Source organism: Thalassophryne amazonica, chromosome 5 (assembly GCF_902500255.1).
Source record: "Thalassophryne amazonica chromosome 5, fThaAma1.1, whole genome shotgun sequence".
Taxonomy (NCBI): Eukaryota; Metazoa; Chordata; class Actinopteri; order Batrachoidiformes; family Batrachoididae; genus Thalassophryne; species Thalassophryne amazonica.
In genome coordinates this window covers 88,511,804-88,527,340 of record NC_047107.1, presented here as the reverse complement: position 1 = coordinate 88,527,340, position 15,537 = coordinate 88,511,804, and the positions used below count along the sequence as shown (strand labels likewise).

The following is a 15,537-nucleotide window of genomic DNA, read 5'->3' as shown; positions in this document are numbered from 1 at the left end:
TGTTTTCCTGTGCTATGGGGTTTTTTTTCTCCAGTGCTGCTGTGTGAGTTCAACACAGCAGCAATGGAGGTTTTTCTTTTCCCAATTCTTCCCTTGTGTGTGCTTTTATATGTGTTCATGTACCGGGCCGGCTTATGTGTGTTGTGTGTGTTATGTGTGTGTTGTTGTTTGTTTGTCATGAGGCCGGTCAAGGTTTGCTCAGCCCTTCTCGTGACCTAGGGCAGGGATGTACATCTGGAGCTGGTCCCCGGGCGCCAAAAAGGCGACCTCTGCTCCTAACTGGCAATTAGGATGGGTAAAATGCAGTAAACACATTTCATTGTGCAGGGAACATGTTCCTATGTGCATATGACAATAAACTCCTTTTTTTTTTTTTAATATGGACCGATTTCACAGTGCTTTGACTTTATCTTTCCAAACTGAAAAATGATAGCAGTGCCTGCCTCCACTTGCCAGAGCACAATTCTACTATGTAGAACACTTTAGAGCTTTAAAAGAGTTTATATAAAGTTATGCCACTGAGGAAAATGGGAAAAGCTGAGCCAAAAAACAAAAAACAAAACAGACTATTATTGTCCAAACATTTATGGGTCTCAATCTACAGTCAGACTATGCTGATGATAATGAAGTTGCAATAGTAAGATTATGTTGGTCCTGACACAAAGTTCCAATTGTTTGTGGTCTTGACGGCGATAAGAACCCTCCAGATGTTCTTCTAGTGTTGGGTCTCGAGTTCTGCTTGTCTATTTGGAACTGCTCTCTAAACTTTGCGATTGAAAAGCCTGTATCAGCTGATCACCATTAAAAAGCTGCACAGTGGAAGATGATGGCAACAGTGTAACTGCATTTTAGTGGTCACACTAGTGATTGAGGGATTAAGGCAGTAACCTTATGTTACAGCCTTTAGTTGCATGTTTGAGTCCGGATATGGGAGACCACCTGTACTACATGTCTCTTTGTCTGCTTGTTTTCTGCCTCTCACTGCACAGGCAGATGAATTAATCAGTAATTTCCAAAACAAATTTGTCATGAAGGAATAACAGGCCATAAGAGAGGAGCGCAGCAGTGACGACACTATTTTGATTTTAGGTTTGGAAATGACCTGCAGATCAGTGATAAGCTGTTTGTTGTGGACGCGGGAGCATCAAATGCCAAAGACATAAAGCTGCTGAGGAGTCACCTTCAGGAACTCCGCACCAGCATCATTTCTGTGAGCTCTACATACACACACATGCACGCTTGATACAGTTCAGAATTGGTCACCACCTTTTAATCCCATATTTTTTGTCAATTTCTTTGCCACTGTTGGCAATATTTGTAATTAATGTGTATTGTCTTTACTGTGAATTATCACTGGTTTCAACCCAAGAACTGCTCTCTAACCAATTTAACCAACACGTTCTTCACAGTGGTTGAAAATGATTATCTCTTAGTAAGCACTGCCAGAATATATGTAGTTGGGTAACTATGGTTTAAATTAGTCATCAGCAACCAGAGGAGCCTCTTCAGCCACAGACTGCTCCTTCCAAGTGCAGGACCAACAGACTGAAAAACTCCTGTGTCCTTCAGGCCATCAGACTGTACAACTCCTCACTCAGGGGGAGGAGGAGTAACAGGAAGACAGAGGATGGGAAGGAGAGGAACAGTAGTAGCCAGTAAACCAGTAGCGATCAGTATTTCTGGTATTTCAATTTGTATTTACATTTTGCAAATTTTTACTTCTTCTTTTGATACTCTGTGTGCTTCTTACTCTGTGTGCTGCTATACAATGCTGCTGGAACCTCAGTGTCCCTGAGGGAGTCTTCCCAAGTTCTGTCTAATCTAAATTTAATCTAGTCTAGTCTTTGCTACCACTTGTGGTGTTCTGAAAAATATCTTTAATTGAAATTCTTTACACAAATTGGCGTTCGTGACTCTGTGAGCCTGAACACAGAACCCTGGATAATCTTCCTCCACGTCTCCTCTAGTAGCTCTTTGTCGCATTTTCCTTTCACATACTATGTGGGCTGGCTGTTGGTTTATTGAAGCCTTCTTTTTAAAGTTATAAGTACTGGCACCTTGGGACCACACGGCTCTGCCCTGAAGTCTCACTCTGAAAGAAATCTAGGATCATGTTTTATGTTGTTTGTGTCATTTCATTTGAGAATCAGGGGTTTCTCTCTCTCTCTCTCTCTCTCTCTCTCTCTCTCTCTCTCTCTCTCTCTCTCACTCACTCACTCACTCACTCACTCACTCACTCACACACACACACACACACACACACACACACACACACATTGGACTGTTTTAGCCCGTAGGAATCCTTTAGTAAGTGTGATTTCATGTTATTCTCCATGATGCCACACATAGCTGGCATTTTTAATGAACACAGCAGTTTTTATTATATACAGTGTATAAATCGTATCTATGCTCAGTGCTCAGTTGTACTGGGTCGTACTTATTGATCACTCCTCCCTGTCTGTGGGCACAGAGGTGCAGCCCTGTCACGCTGCTGTTGGAGCGTTTGTTGGCCACTTTGCCCGCTTGGAGGAAGCTGAGCGGACCCAACCAACTGACGTCGTGGCAGCAGTTTGTCAGCGATGTCCAGGAGCACATCAACCCGCTGGTTAGCCAGGATCACCTGCGGACTCTGGCCCTGCAGCTGCACAGCATGGGGGAGGTGGGTGTGCGTGCTTCCTTTGTGATGTCAGCCTGTCAACCTCCAGGAGATGTAGTCCAAACACACAGCATCCACGAGTGAGGACAACACTGTTTAAAACAACAATTTGGATATTTAGATAAAAGTGATGGAATTTTATTCTGGGTTTTCTAAAATCAGCACAGGGTCAAAATTGTGCATACAGGATTAAAAATATATATACAATTAATTGTTACATCCATCCATTTTCTGAATACACTTATTCCAGTTAAGGGTCTGGGTGGGTCGTCTCAGTGGTCATTGGGTGAGAGTAGGGGTCCACCCTGGACAGGTCTCCAGGTAACACAAAGTGATTTCAGTTGTTGCCAGTACTCAAATGCACTTCCAGTCAAAAGTTCAGACACACTTTCCCATTCACAGTAGTGCGCATCAAACATAAGATTTAATAAAATAACACATAATGTTGTTGTTGTTGTTTATTTTGACAACAGACATGTAGGTCACTGATCATTTGACCTCTTGGATTTACCGCTTTGCCAAGGTACATTCATCAAGACAAATTCATCTCAAACTTCTCAGGACCTGTTCATGACAGCCAGTAGGGGTCGCTGTTTATTCATCTTTAATAAAATCCAGGCTTTCATCTGTGAACAATTTATATACATCCTGTTTCTGTTTATGAGGGTAACTCAGGGATGATTTGATGATGATGGTTTTCTTTGGGCATGTCTTTTAGTTTAACTCAAAGTCATTCGGTGTTTTTCAGACATTTAATTGCACTTTGCAGCCTTTATTTTATTATTTTCTGTACACTTCAGTTTCACCTTTTTTTTTTGGCTTTGACATTATGTTTTGTCATATTTATTCTTCAGCTTTCCTCTTTCTACATTTTTATTCATGTTGCTTTGGTTTTGTTCAAAATGTGTTTCTCTGCACCTCCTGCTGATGTTATTCCTTTCTTCAACCCGAGTTCACCTTTGTTTTGCTTTTTTTCTTGATCCCTCTCTCAGATCAACATCATGCAGAGTGAGACGGTGCAGGATGTAGTGTTGCTGGAACCACGCTGGCTGTGCAGCAACATCCTCGCCAAGCTGCTCTCTGTGGAGACGCCCAAAGCCATCCACCACTACAGGGGGCGCTACAGGCTGGAGGAAGTGCAGGCTCTCGCACCAGAGAGCGATGTAGATGAGCTGCTGCAGATCTTGGATGCCATGGACGTCTGTGCCCGTGACGTTACCAACCCCTCCATGGTGGATGTGCCTGCCCTCATCAAGACAAACAGCCTCCATCGCTCCTGGACCGAAGAGGAGGAGGAGTCGCTGATCTACGGGGGAGTACGACTCGTCCCTGCTGAGCACCTTACCCCGTTCCCCTGTGGCCTCTTCCACAAACTGCAGGTTAATCTGTGTCGCTGGAGCCACCAACAGAAGCCAGAGGACGAGAACGGGGATGATATGGATGGAGATATCTACTTGTGGACAAATGGTGCCAAGGTCAGTCAGGCAGGAGTAGAGGCCATAATCCTGTTGGTCAACCATGGACAGGGAGTGGAGATTCAGGTACGTGGGCATGAGTCAGAACGAGCCAAGTGCTACACTCTGTTGGACACCATCTGTACGATAACTGAGAACCTCCTGAGCTCCACGCTCCCTGGACTGCTCACAGCCAAATACTATCTGAGTCCACAGCAGCTGCGAGAACATCACGCCCCGGTCATGATCTATCAACCCAAAGATTTCTTCCGGGCTCAAATCCAGCAGGAATCGTCGCTCACCAACACCATGGGCGGCTACAGGGAGAGCTTCAGCAGCATCCTGGCCTTCGGCTGTGCTGAAGTTTACCAGCACGGAATTTTGGGGACGGACATCCACATTTCAGAGGTTCCCCTGCTGGCTCGCAGGAAGCTCTGCCGCATGCTGGACCCTCCTGATGCTCTGGGGAAGGACTGGTGCCTGCTGGCCACGAACCTGGGACTCACAGACTTGGTGGCTAAACACAGCTCTGGGACTCCTAATGGCACCACAGAGCTGGACTCAGGCCCAGACTCCCAGCAGCCCAGGCTGCAGCCCAGTCCTATGGCCGCCCTGCTGCAGGACTGGAGTGGGCAGACGGGCAGCACGGTGGGCGTGCTAATAGCTAAACTGAGAGAGCTCGGCCGCCGAGATGCTGCCGACTTCCTGCTCAAAACGTCCCCCATTTTCCGGGTCAACATGGAAGCACTGGGTGGGGCCGCCACCGGCTACGCCCCAACCTGCAACGGAGGCACATCGTACTACTCCATCAGCTCCGTCATATCCCGCTGAAACACGGTTGGAATAATTTTTCTCTCCATGAAGAGACAGACCAGTGTGACATTTCCACAAACGATCACAGTGCTCTGTGTGAATCAACAAGTGCAGTCCCTCCCTCTCATCACCACATTACCACACCCAGATGTGGTGTTGTACGCCTCTACAGCCGAACCTTTGTTCCACCATGAATGCTCTGAGCGCCAAAGAGGAATTCTGTGCTCTACCGACAATTTTTATCCTGTTTTTAAAACGTTTCGCTGCTTTTTAACACTCCGTGTGCGCTGCTGCAGACACCCTCAACTCCTGTTACAGACCACACCCATCACATAACCAAAAGTTATAACCGGCTCAGCCTGTTGGAATGGGTGCAGTTGTAAAAGATGGCAGCCTCGTGCTTGGAAGATTTTTTTTTTTTAATCTATCCTCTGGATTTAGAGAAAAAAAAAGAGGAGTTTTACAGTCTAAGATGCTGCCGTCGTTAATCGCTTCATCCATCACAGGTCCACTTAATGAGGTCACGCGCTCTACTCGTCTTTCACATGTGCGACTTTTGACAGTTTAGTATTTATTAAGCCAACAGATTTTTTATTTGTTTGTTTTTTCAGAGTGCCTTTGTGGCCTTCTACCTCCCTGAAGAGCACATTAGACATGTTATATAAAATCCAGTCGTTCTTTCCAAATCTTTGAAGAAAGAATTGTGCCTTGCTGAGACTTAATCGTAAAAATTAATTGCAATCAGTGCTCGTGTGCAGTGCAGGTTGGTCGTCTGGTGGTGACACTCACACGGAAGACTAGTTTAGCTTTTTAATCAGGAAAGGAAACGGTTATATAAATATAAAGTTATAAAGGGTTAAATAACGAATAGTTGTTACAATTTTGGAAAAACTGGATTTTACTAGCACAACAAAAACCGATGTGTTGTATTGTGTGTTTTTCGATGTCGGTGTGAGAAATGAGATGTGTAATGTTGGTGTTATTTGTTTTACCCCAGTCACAGGGGAGCCTGGATATATGAGAGAAGAGTGATGCATTGTGAGAATTGTAGGCTCATACAAAAGGGAGTAGACTGTATTCACATTCAGTCAATGGATTATTTGTATTTTTATACAGTTCATTGCCCTGGAGTGTTATTCTTCATTTATCCAATATCATAGTTTATTTATACAAAGGGACCACAAGATAAGACCAACCAAAAATGATTCTTCACTGAGATAAAATGTGTCTTACTGCTGATTTTCGGCACAACAGATTTATTTGGATCATCATTAGAGTGTTGAGGCGACAGAGTCTAAGAGACTAGAACATGCCCCAGAATGAGAACAGGTTTAAGGCACACACGTTTGAGGTTTGCTAATAACCTGTTAAGCGTCATCGGTTATGGTAAAAGTTTACGGCGGCTCGTTTTATGCTTGCTGAGCAGTTTTGTTTTGATTTTCTGCGTTCGTAGCAGATCAGATTTCTTTTCTTAGTGTCAGATTTTGGAGCGACGTTTATGCCAATGATGAATTTGAGCCGTCTGTTGGCGTCGGTCACCCGCACACGTCTCCTTCTTTCAGTTTGTTGGCTAACGACGCTAACATGAAGCTGCTCAGCAGAAGCAGGGTACAGGGTAAGACTGGCAAGAACTCTGTGTTAGTTTAAAAAAAGGAGGCCCCAAAAAACAAATAAACAGCACGCTTCATTTGACCCCCACCACCACATTGTCACTTGATGTATAACTGACTGCTTGCTAACACGCTACTCAGAAAAATGCTTCTTCTTACAGGGTATTGTAAAAGTTTAAAAGGCTTTATCATGACAGAGTGTGGGAACGACTGCAGTATTTTTCTGTCTGTTCAGCATCCACAGTGTTAACAGATAAACCTTTGCAACAATATTTCAAATGCTTTATTTAGCCTGAATTTGCTGATCAATTCTTGTAACTTTGGTGTAAGTAGCGGAGTTCTGTGTGTGTCAGTTCAGCCTCGTTACCTCCACACGCTCACCAGTTCGTTTGCTTTCAGCTCGATCGACACTTCTTTTTTTTTTGTTGCCAAATATGTTGATTGCAACCAGGCAAAATTAATGTACAACACATCTAAGATTATTGTGACAAGTTAAAAAAATAAATAAAACAAGGTGGTAAAATCCACACAGAACAAATGTTTAAAAAGAAAATGTTTCCCTCTATGCTCAGAAATCACTTTTTTTTTTTTTTTTTTTTTTTTGAAAGTGTGCGTCATTGCCAATGATGTGTGCCTAAACACATGTTCATTTCTCTAACATTGTCTGGTACAGTATACAAACTGATGTTTCAAGAGGGAGAAAAGGTTAATATGCTCCTGTTCATTTGGAAAAGAGGAACATTTTTGTTAAAGTTGGGAACTACTGTAATAGTATCGAGTCCATCTCCTTTTGGTGTCTGTTTTTCCGCACGGTTGTGACCGCCACTGGTCTCTGCGCCGGCCCTCAAACTGCATCTGAGGGACACGAATTATTGTCTCTGTGAACTTGATCTCAGAAGGACCTGCTTGACTTCAGAGACCTGGTTTATTGCACAGATCTTTTTGTTGCTATTTATGTTATTCTACCTTGGCTTGGAATACCATGTTCTGAGTATTTCTGACACTTTATAGTGTAATAAATTTTATAATAAATTGTTTACTTAATATTGCTGTCTTGTACTTCATTAAAGGTATATGATTATTCATTCATTCATTCATTCATTTATTTCATTAATTTAAAAGAAAAAAACAGAAAAGCAGAAATAAAGCATAAATAAATATAATAAATAATATTGGACAATTTTCGGTTCCTTTGGTGAAGTATTTTGGGTGTGAATCTCCTTTCCGTAGCTTAATAACACTGCGTGGTTAGCCAGCGTTCGGCTCGGACAACAAAAATGTAGTTGAGTGAGTGAGTCCATCCCATCCAACTTGCGTAGATAACTCAAAACCAATTAGTGGTATCATCTTATAGCTCAACAAATTAAAACAATAGGTTTACAAGTTAAAATGTGCACAAACATCATAGCACTCAAAAAAAAAAAAAATGCATGCTGCTTTGCTGCCAGTGCGCATTGAGGATTGTGTCTTTCAAATGCGTGTAATGGTGTGTATTGTCCATTTAGCACCTTTGCCTTCATGAATATGCAATCTGGGGTTTATCCAACTTGGTTTGCAAAACTGTGGGAGGGAACACACAAATGGGTGTGATTTGCACTGCACACACAATAGGATTTATCAAGGTCAAAGGGAAATTCAGCGGGTCCTGATATTGTCTGGATTTTGCACTTTTGAAACCTTGGTGTGTGTACATGACAGACCAGCAGCAGAGCAACAAAATATCATTCATTGTAAATGTCAGGCATATTTTAAGAGTTTAAATGTTTACTTTGTGCCTGTTTCTTCAGAAATAAATGTCTCCATATGTAACAGGCGGGCCATAATTCTGCGCTATTCTGCAATGAAGACAAAATTACTGTCATTGATGTGTCACACTTTGTCCATAAAACACACAAAGACAGTCATGCACTGACTATTAAAAAAATCTTATTTAAGACATTTAATTATTGTTGCACCGACGGTATTTAAGCAAACTGGTGGATAATTATGCTGTGATCTGCTGATGGAATGCAGCAAATTGGAGATGATTTGTTATTTTGAAAGTGCCAGCACATCACTACGCTCAGTTATGTGGCAGAGTATGTGTGTAAAGAAGCAGAGATTATAAGAACAAGGATCACACAGATTTTGAGTTTCATATTTAAAGGTTGAAGTCGTGCAACTGAATTTTAATCTTTGAATATGAAATTCAAAACATTCTTCATTCAAGACGAAATCATTTTAATAAAGCCGCTAAGAAAATAGTTTGTTTCAGTTTAGTTAACCTTTAACTCAGCTAAACTCAAAAAAGATAAAAACAGTTCAACTCTACAGTTCGAGGAATGCTTCACTGCTTCGTTAATTTCTAGAAATGTAACCACTGTTTGCTCTTGAATTTGTCGCTCTCTTCAAATGTGTTTTTGTTGCTCTGACTCTGTCCTGAGCAACATTCCAAACAGTGTTCCTTCTGTTTTCTCAGGCCGATGGGGCATCAAAGTCCACCTCCGTGCACATGATGTCTGTTTGTTCACCCGTACAATCAGGGTTCGTCTTAACTTGTCAAATGCTGACATTTCAAAATATTTGTACAGATCCATTAAGCAGGAGGTTTGGGTGTTTAAATGGTTTGTTTTTGAGTCTGTCGTGCTTTAAACACACACACAATTCAGAAAAAAAAATGGTTTTATACTTGATCTTAAAATCTGATTCAGCAGAACATTGTTGACAGCTGCTGTGCATTCTATGCCACATCAGACTAAATGTAGCTTACCAAAAGAAGTACTGATTTTGAAGAAATTAATTTGTGTCAAACTGAACTTTATTCTGTTGGAATATTCCACACATAAAAATTCTAAATTATTTACACACCAAAATTTTAAGTACATAAATTAAAGTATGTTCAGACATAAATGCTAATTCTGTATAACTAGAATATTTAAGAATGTTTCAAAAAGCATTAAACCTCACAACAATATGATTCATACAGTGAAATATAACAGAAACTGTAAATGTGGCAGTAAATCCTCACTTTTACAGCCAGGTTTCTTTCTACAAGTCAGGAGATAAACACATGAATGTCTGAATATGTCTTGGATTTCATTCAAATAAATCATTGAAGAATACCAATAGTGTGGTACTATATGATAAATTTGTCTGGAAAAGCCAGTTCTCAAAAATTGAGTGACCCTGCAAGGACATTAGTGAGGGAAGCCACCAAGATGCCTGTAATAACTCTGAAGGAGTTACAGGCTTCTGTGGCTGTAAAAGTTGATATTTGTATTACTAACAATTCTTAAGTTTAGTTTGTTCAAGTACTTGTGGGCTCTGAAAATGGAGAAACTGTATAAAAATGGCCATAATTCCCACAGTAAATATGGACTGTTTCATTTCCGCTCCATTGTGGTGGTGGACAGAGATGAAAATTACTAAATTAGGATCACTCACCAAATATGTATGGAACTGACTATGTGAAGTGCTGACCTGCATTTGGAGTTTTAGGTTTAGTGTGTTGCTCAAAGACTCATGAACAGTTGTAAACAGGGATCAAACCACTGAGAATGATGATAAAGCTACAGTACATAGGATTTAGGGATGCACTGATCACTTTGATGCAAGGATGCTAGCATGCTAATGGTGCTGGTGCTTTATAAAGTTAAAAGCCGGGACCATAGCTGAGTCTGAGGACACTTAAGCTAATATGCTAAACATAACACGCTAAGTGTTACTTTTCCATACTGAATGGCAGTATATTGACATTCTGAAAATAATGTGCTGATTGCTTCACTGTTAGCATGCTAATGTTAGTGCGTGTATAAATCTGGACTGTAGCTGAGTCTGAGGACAGTTTGACTTAGAACCTGAAAGGCAGTCTAACATGTCTTAAAATGGCTGAGGTACAGAGGAGAACAAGTCCTGGTTTGGTCTATGGATCCACATTGTCAAAGTTTTATATCTATATCTGTATGATGGGAACTGTACAACTACAGTTTTTCTTGTATTATGAAATACTGCCTCCGTTGATCTGTTTACAATCCAGGGTGGGTATGGATTATAAAAACAAACTGTAGCAGTGATCATGACCCTGATCTGCAGACGTGGTTTGTGATGAGCTGTTAATCTTTGATGGAAAGTGCAGACGAACGTCTTATTTAACCTCCGACCTGGTCGTGTCCTAATCTGACGAATGCTTGCTGATCATGAAGACTGTTTCAAACAAGACATTTTAATGTGCTTCACTGGAGATTAATGCTAAACCACATTACGCATAGCTGAGAACCTCCATCACACAAGAAAATCAAAACCCGTTTGAATGAGACTGTGTTGTTTTCGAACCTGTGTGCCCATCCATGTGAGAACAAAATAACTCAGTTTGTCCAGTTTGGACCAAACTTGCTGGAAATAATGTCGGTAAGCCAAGGACAAAGATATTTTGCTTTCAAGAGAAATTGGTGAAAAGTCAAAGTCACAGGCCAGGGTCAAAATTTTGGCCCAATGCAGATATTTAGAATAGTTGTTTTGAAGAATTGTTTATGGTTACTATGAATTATCATTTATTTTTTATTTGTTTTCTTCATGCCAGAAGACCTTCCTGATGCAACTCCAGATGTACATGGAGGAAGGTTCACATGTCGCCTTGAACTGGGGACATCCTATTTTGGATGCACATGCCCAGTGGTGTGCAAAAACATTGCTTTTTATTTCAGAAGGCTTGTAGAATAAGATTTTTGTTTTGTTTTGTTAACTTTTTTTTTCAATTGTAACATTTCTCTGAGATTAGCTCGGCAAACATGCCCGATTGGCTGTTTTTATTTGAATTTTTTTATTTAATTAATTTATTTTATCATTATTATTTAAAAAATTTTTGTTGTTATTTATTTATTTATATGGAAGGGGGCTATGGGGAGATAGAAACATCCTAAATTTAATTGCAATTTAATTTGGTTGGTAAGGTTAGACCTTACTTTTGTGAAGTGCCTTGAGGCAACTTTGTTGTGATTTGGCGCTATATAAATGAAAATAAATTGAAAATTGAAATTCCATCACAAATATTCCTAAACATGATGTGATCATTTGAATCTATCCACAAACCACAAAATTATGACAGCATGATTGTTCTCTGGCTTTGTGACATAAAGAGTGTTCCATTGCATGCCTTACATCTTCAGACTTATTTCAACATAATTGGATTGACATGTCTACTCTACTCTTTTCTACTCTCCTATTTTACTCTTCCTTTTTAGATATTTAGATATACCTTTGTATACTGGCATAGTTCCACCTTAGAAGTGGAATATAATGTATAAGATATACCTTACTGAATTTTCATGTAAAACCCTTTGACCATGTCAATCTATTAGTTTTAATAAATTCTTCATCTTATCAAACCAGTTGAAATCATTAAATGTGTGTGCAGGTGTGAATGTGTGTGTTTGTCTATATGTGGCCCTGCAACAGACTGGCGTCCTGTTCAGGGTGTACCCTGCCTCACGCCCTGTGACTGCTGGGATAAGCTCCAGCCCCGCACGACCTGATCTTGGATAAGCGGTTGAAAGTGAGTGTTACAGTGCAGCAGGACTTTCAGTGATCTTACTACAGTTGTTCAACCACGTCACTTGGATTATTGTGTGAGAAACTTGTGAAAATGTTAAAAAGAAAAGAAAAATCAACATTGAATGTCAAGGCTGCAAATCCACACCAAAATCTAAAGTGTTCTTTCTATGCCGGTGTTCCAGGCTGCAGGTCATCTAGGAAGTTGTTAATATTGTAATGCTCACGTTACTTCATCCACAAAAGCAGCAGCTTTAGTCCTGCTGGTACTGAATCATTGGATGGAATCTGCAAACTTACCAAATTTGCATGTGCAAGCAGAAAGTCCTCAGCGTGTCATTGTCATGTGTCACTGTGCTTGAGCAGCAGGATACAGTCACACACTTGCTGCTGAACATGCGGTCTGCTTGCTACACAGGAAGGAAATAATGTCATTCAGCTTATTGTAAGGTGTGATACCACAGGGTTATTCCAATGTCATGCCAGCAATGTGATTATGTGCATTTACTTTTGTCCCATTGAGATCGAGACCTCTTTTCCAAGGGAGACCTGGACAATTCACCTAACCTGCATGTCTTTAAATGTGGGAGGAAACCCACGCAAACACGGGGAAAACATGCAAACTCCACACAGAAAGGCCACAAGTTGGAATCGAATCCATGACCTTCTTGCTCTGTGGCAACAGTGCTAACCACTAACCCACCGTGCTGCCCATACATCTTTGATGTATTACTGTAAGTTGGTCAGATTCAAGAGAGAAGTTGAAACTGGCAGCACGGTGGATTAGTGGTTAGCACAGCAAAAAGGTCATGGGTTTGATTCTCCCTGTGGCCTTTCTGTGTGGCGTTTGCATGTTCTCCATGTGTTTGCGTGGGTTTACTCCGGTTTCCTCCCACATTTAAAGACATGTGGTTAGGTGAACTGGAAACTTTATAATTGTCCAGGTCGCCCTTGAAAAAGAGGTCTCGATCCCAATGGGACTAACCTGGTTAAAAAGGTTATATGGAATCTTATTTCAGCATACATAAATATCATGATGTTTGTGGATATTTATTTTCTAATTATTTTACTCTTAAGGAAAGGCTTAAATTCTAGTTTTTTAACTGACCAGTTCAATTATTATTATTATTATTTATTATTATTATTCATTATTTTGTGTTATTATAGATTATTTTGCTTTTCTTAGTGAAAAACACCTGCTAAAGTGATCAACTGCAACAAGAATCTGATGACAGTCTGCAGGTTTTAGCCATCATAAAGCTGTAGGAGATGCCCTGATAACAGATAGTCCAGGGGCAGATCTAGCTTCAGGTGAAGTTGTGACTAGTTGGGGGACCATGCCCCCCCACCTTTCTCCCCACAAAACTGAGACAATCTGGGAACTGACTCTCTAGTCATTGTTTTAAACACACAGTTTTTATTTTAAACACTGGAAATCTTGTTCTGCATGCAGCAGCATTAATCAGTCAGCCTTTGTTTATATCAGAACTTTCCAATTTTTCATATTTTATCACAGCTTTGGTCAACTGCCATCACAAAGCAAACAGATGGGCAAATACAAAGGAGCTGCTTTGGGACTAAATTTTGCATAACATTTTAGCACTGTGGGGGTATTTAACATGACACACAAGACATATTTAAACTATTTTGCAACAACATGACCCCCATAAGCAGCTGGGTCTACCACCAAGACTTGATGATTGCTTCGCAAATTACATGCAAACAAAAGTCCTGCCTGAACAAGCCCACTCTGACAACATCATTGAAGAATAAGTGAAGTTTTATATATGTTAAAAGATGGCAACATGGCTCAAAATATAAGGTTCACTGGCCCTCACCTGGGCAGCACAGTGGCTAGTGGTTAGCACTGTGGCCTCACAGCGAGAAGGTCATGGGTTCAATTCCCGCCTGTGGCCTTTCTGTGTGGAGTTTGCATGTTCTCCCCATGTTTGCATGGGTTTCCTCCGGGTGCTTCGGTTTCCTCCCACATCCAAAGACATGCAGGTTAGGTGGATTGGAAACTTTAAATTGTCCGTAGGTGTGCGAGTGGGTGTGACTGTGTTTGTTTGTGGCCCTGCGACAGACTGGCGTCCTGTCCAGGGTGTACCCCGCCTCGTGCTCTGTGACTGCTGGGATAGGCTCCAGCCCCCACGACCCTTGATTGGACTAAGTGAGTGAGTGGTCCTCACCTACATTTATCAGAACCAAAAATTTTAGAGCTTAATATGCAGCAGTTTTCACAGTTACCAACAGAATCTAACAAGCTGACTTACTGTCTCAGCCTGCATCTACTTATCTGTGAACAGAAGCATGAAAATCAATCTCTTAAAATGTACCGAAGCAACACAGGTGCTTGAAATTTTTGCTATGTGCAGTAATCAGAGATTAAAAGACAAGTTAAGAATAGTTAAAGATAAGATGTTAAGTTGGACTCAAATTTATAGAGGTTGTTAATAAAGTTCATTGACACCCAAAAATCTGCTTGTGACTTTTTTTTTCTCAATTCTATTTTTTCAAGTACTGCTCTTTTGACACTTAATTTTATGTCAAAAAATGTTAACTTTAATGTTAACTTCCATTAACACAGCCATCAATGAGACCAGAACAACCGGAATTATTATGAACCTGTGTTGCATTATGGGTCCGTATCTCATGGAGCAGCAAATGCTGATGAACGTAGCAAATTCTGGGTTTGGTCGGGATTTGTAAAAGCTTGCAAAACAATTTACAAACAGTTTTCAGGTTCACTAACAATATTTCTTGTTCAAATTAATTTTGAACATGTTCAAAATTTCTTAACAAATTTTTTTTCCTCAAACAGTTGCAAACATTTGTAAAACAGTTTTAACCGTTTGTAAACGGCTGCAATGCGCATCGCTAAATTTCTTTTTGGTTCTCGCAACTACTCTGAACCAAATGGTGTACCTTTTCTTCTTGCTTTCTTTTTTCTTCCTCTTTTTTTCCTTTTCTTCTGCAGCAGGATAGCAATTCCTCTTCAGAGGCACCAGAAATTCACTATGTTCATCAGCATTCGCTGCTCCGTGATATACGGTCTTGATTTTTGCCCAAAAAGTCATCAAATCAAAAAATCACAACATTCATCAGTATTCGCCGCTTCGTGAGAAAGTAGGCTTAGTGGTAGTTTGGTGAAACAGTGCCCCCACCTGTACCTCAGCATAGTTAAGGAAAAACATTTGGCGCATATATGTGCTCACTGAGTTCACATTTGCTTTTTTGTTTGTTTGTTTGTTTTTTTAAGTAATGAGAAGGTCGGGTCCTACAAAGAACTGGGTGATTCTTTAACTACGGGCACTATTGGCTTTGTAAATGTAATTTCCACCACACCATTGCCTTACAATATAAAGCGCCTTGGGGCAACTGTTTGTTGTGATTTGGCGCTATATACATGTGCTCTGATGTCACTGTTTATCTCTATAGAAACTACCCAAACAATCTTTCATACAAACTGTTTAAAGGG

At 40.7% G+C, this 15,537-nt stretch overlaps 1 protein-coding gene across 2 annotated transcripts in view; it reads left to right on the top strand.

The window, feature by feature from the left end:
- The window catches only part of dapk1 (death-associated protein kinase 1), a 215,423-nt gene extending 208,348 nt beyond the window's left edge, over positions 1–7,075 (top strand). Inside the window, exons 24-27 of one of the 2 annotated variants that reach the window (XM_034170809.1) lie at positions 1,090–1,210; positions 2,471–2,659; positions 3,649–5,057; positions 5,094–7,075. In XM_034170809.1, the coding sequence (XP_034026700.1) occupies positions 1,090–1,210; positions 2,471–2,659; positions 3,649–4,941 (1,603 nt within the window). In that variant the 3' untranslated portion in view covers positions 4,942–5,057; positions 5,094–7,075. Of the gene's footprint in view, positions 1–1,089; positions 1,237–1,284; positions 1,527–2,470; positions 2,660–3,648; positions 5,058–5,093 lie in introns of those variants that run through there. The other variant, XM_034170810.1, reaches the window with a different exon arrangement.
- The last annotated feature ends 8,462 nt before the right edge of the window (positions 7,076–15,537 follow it).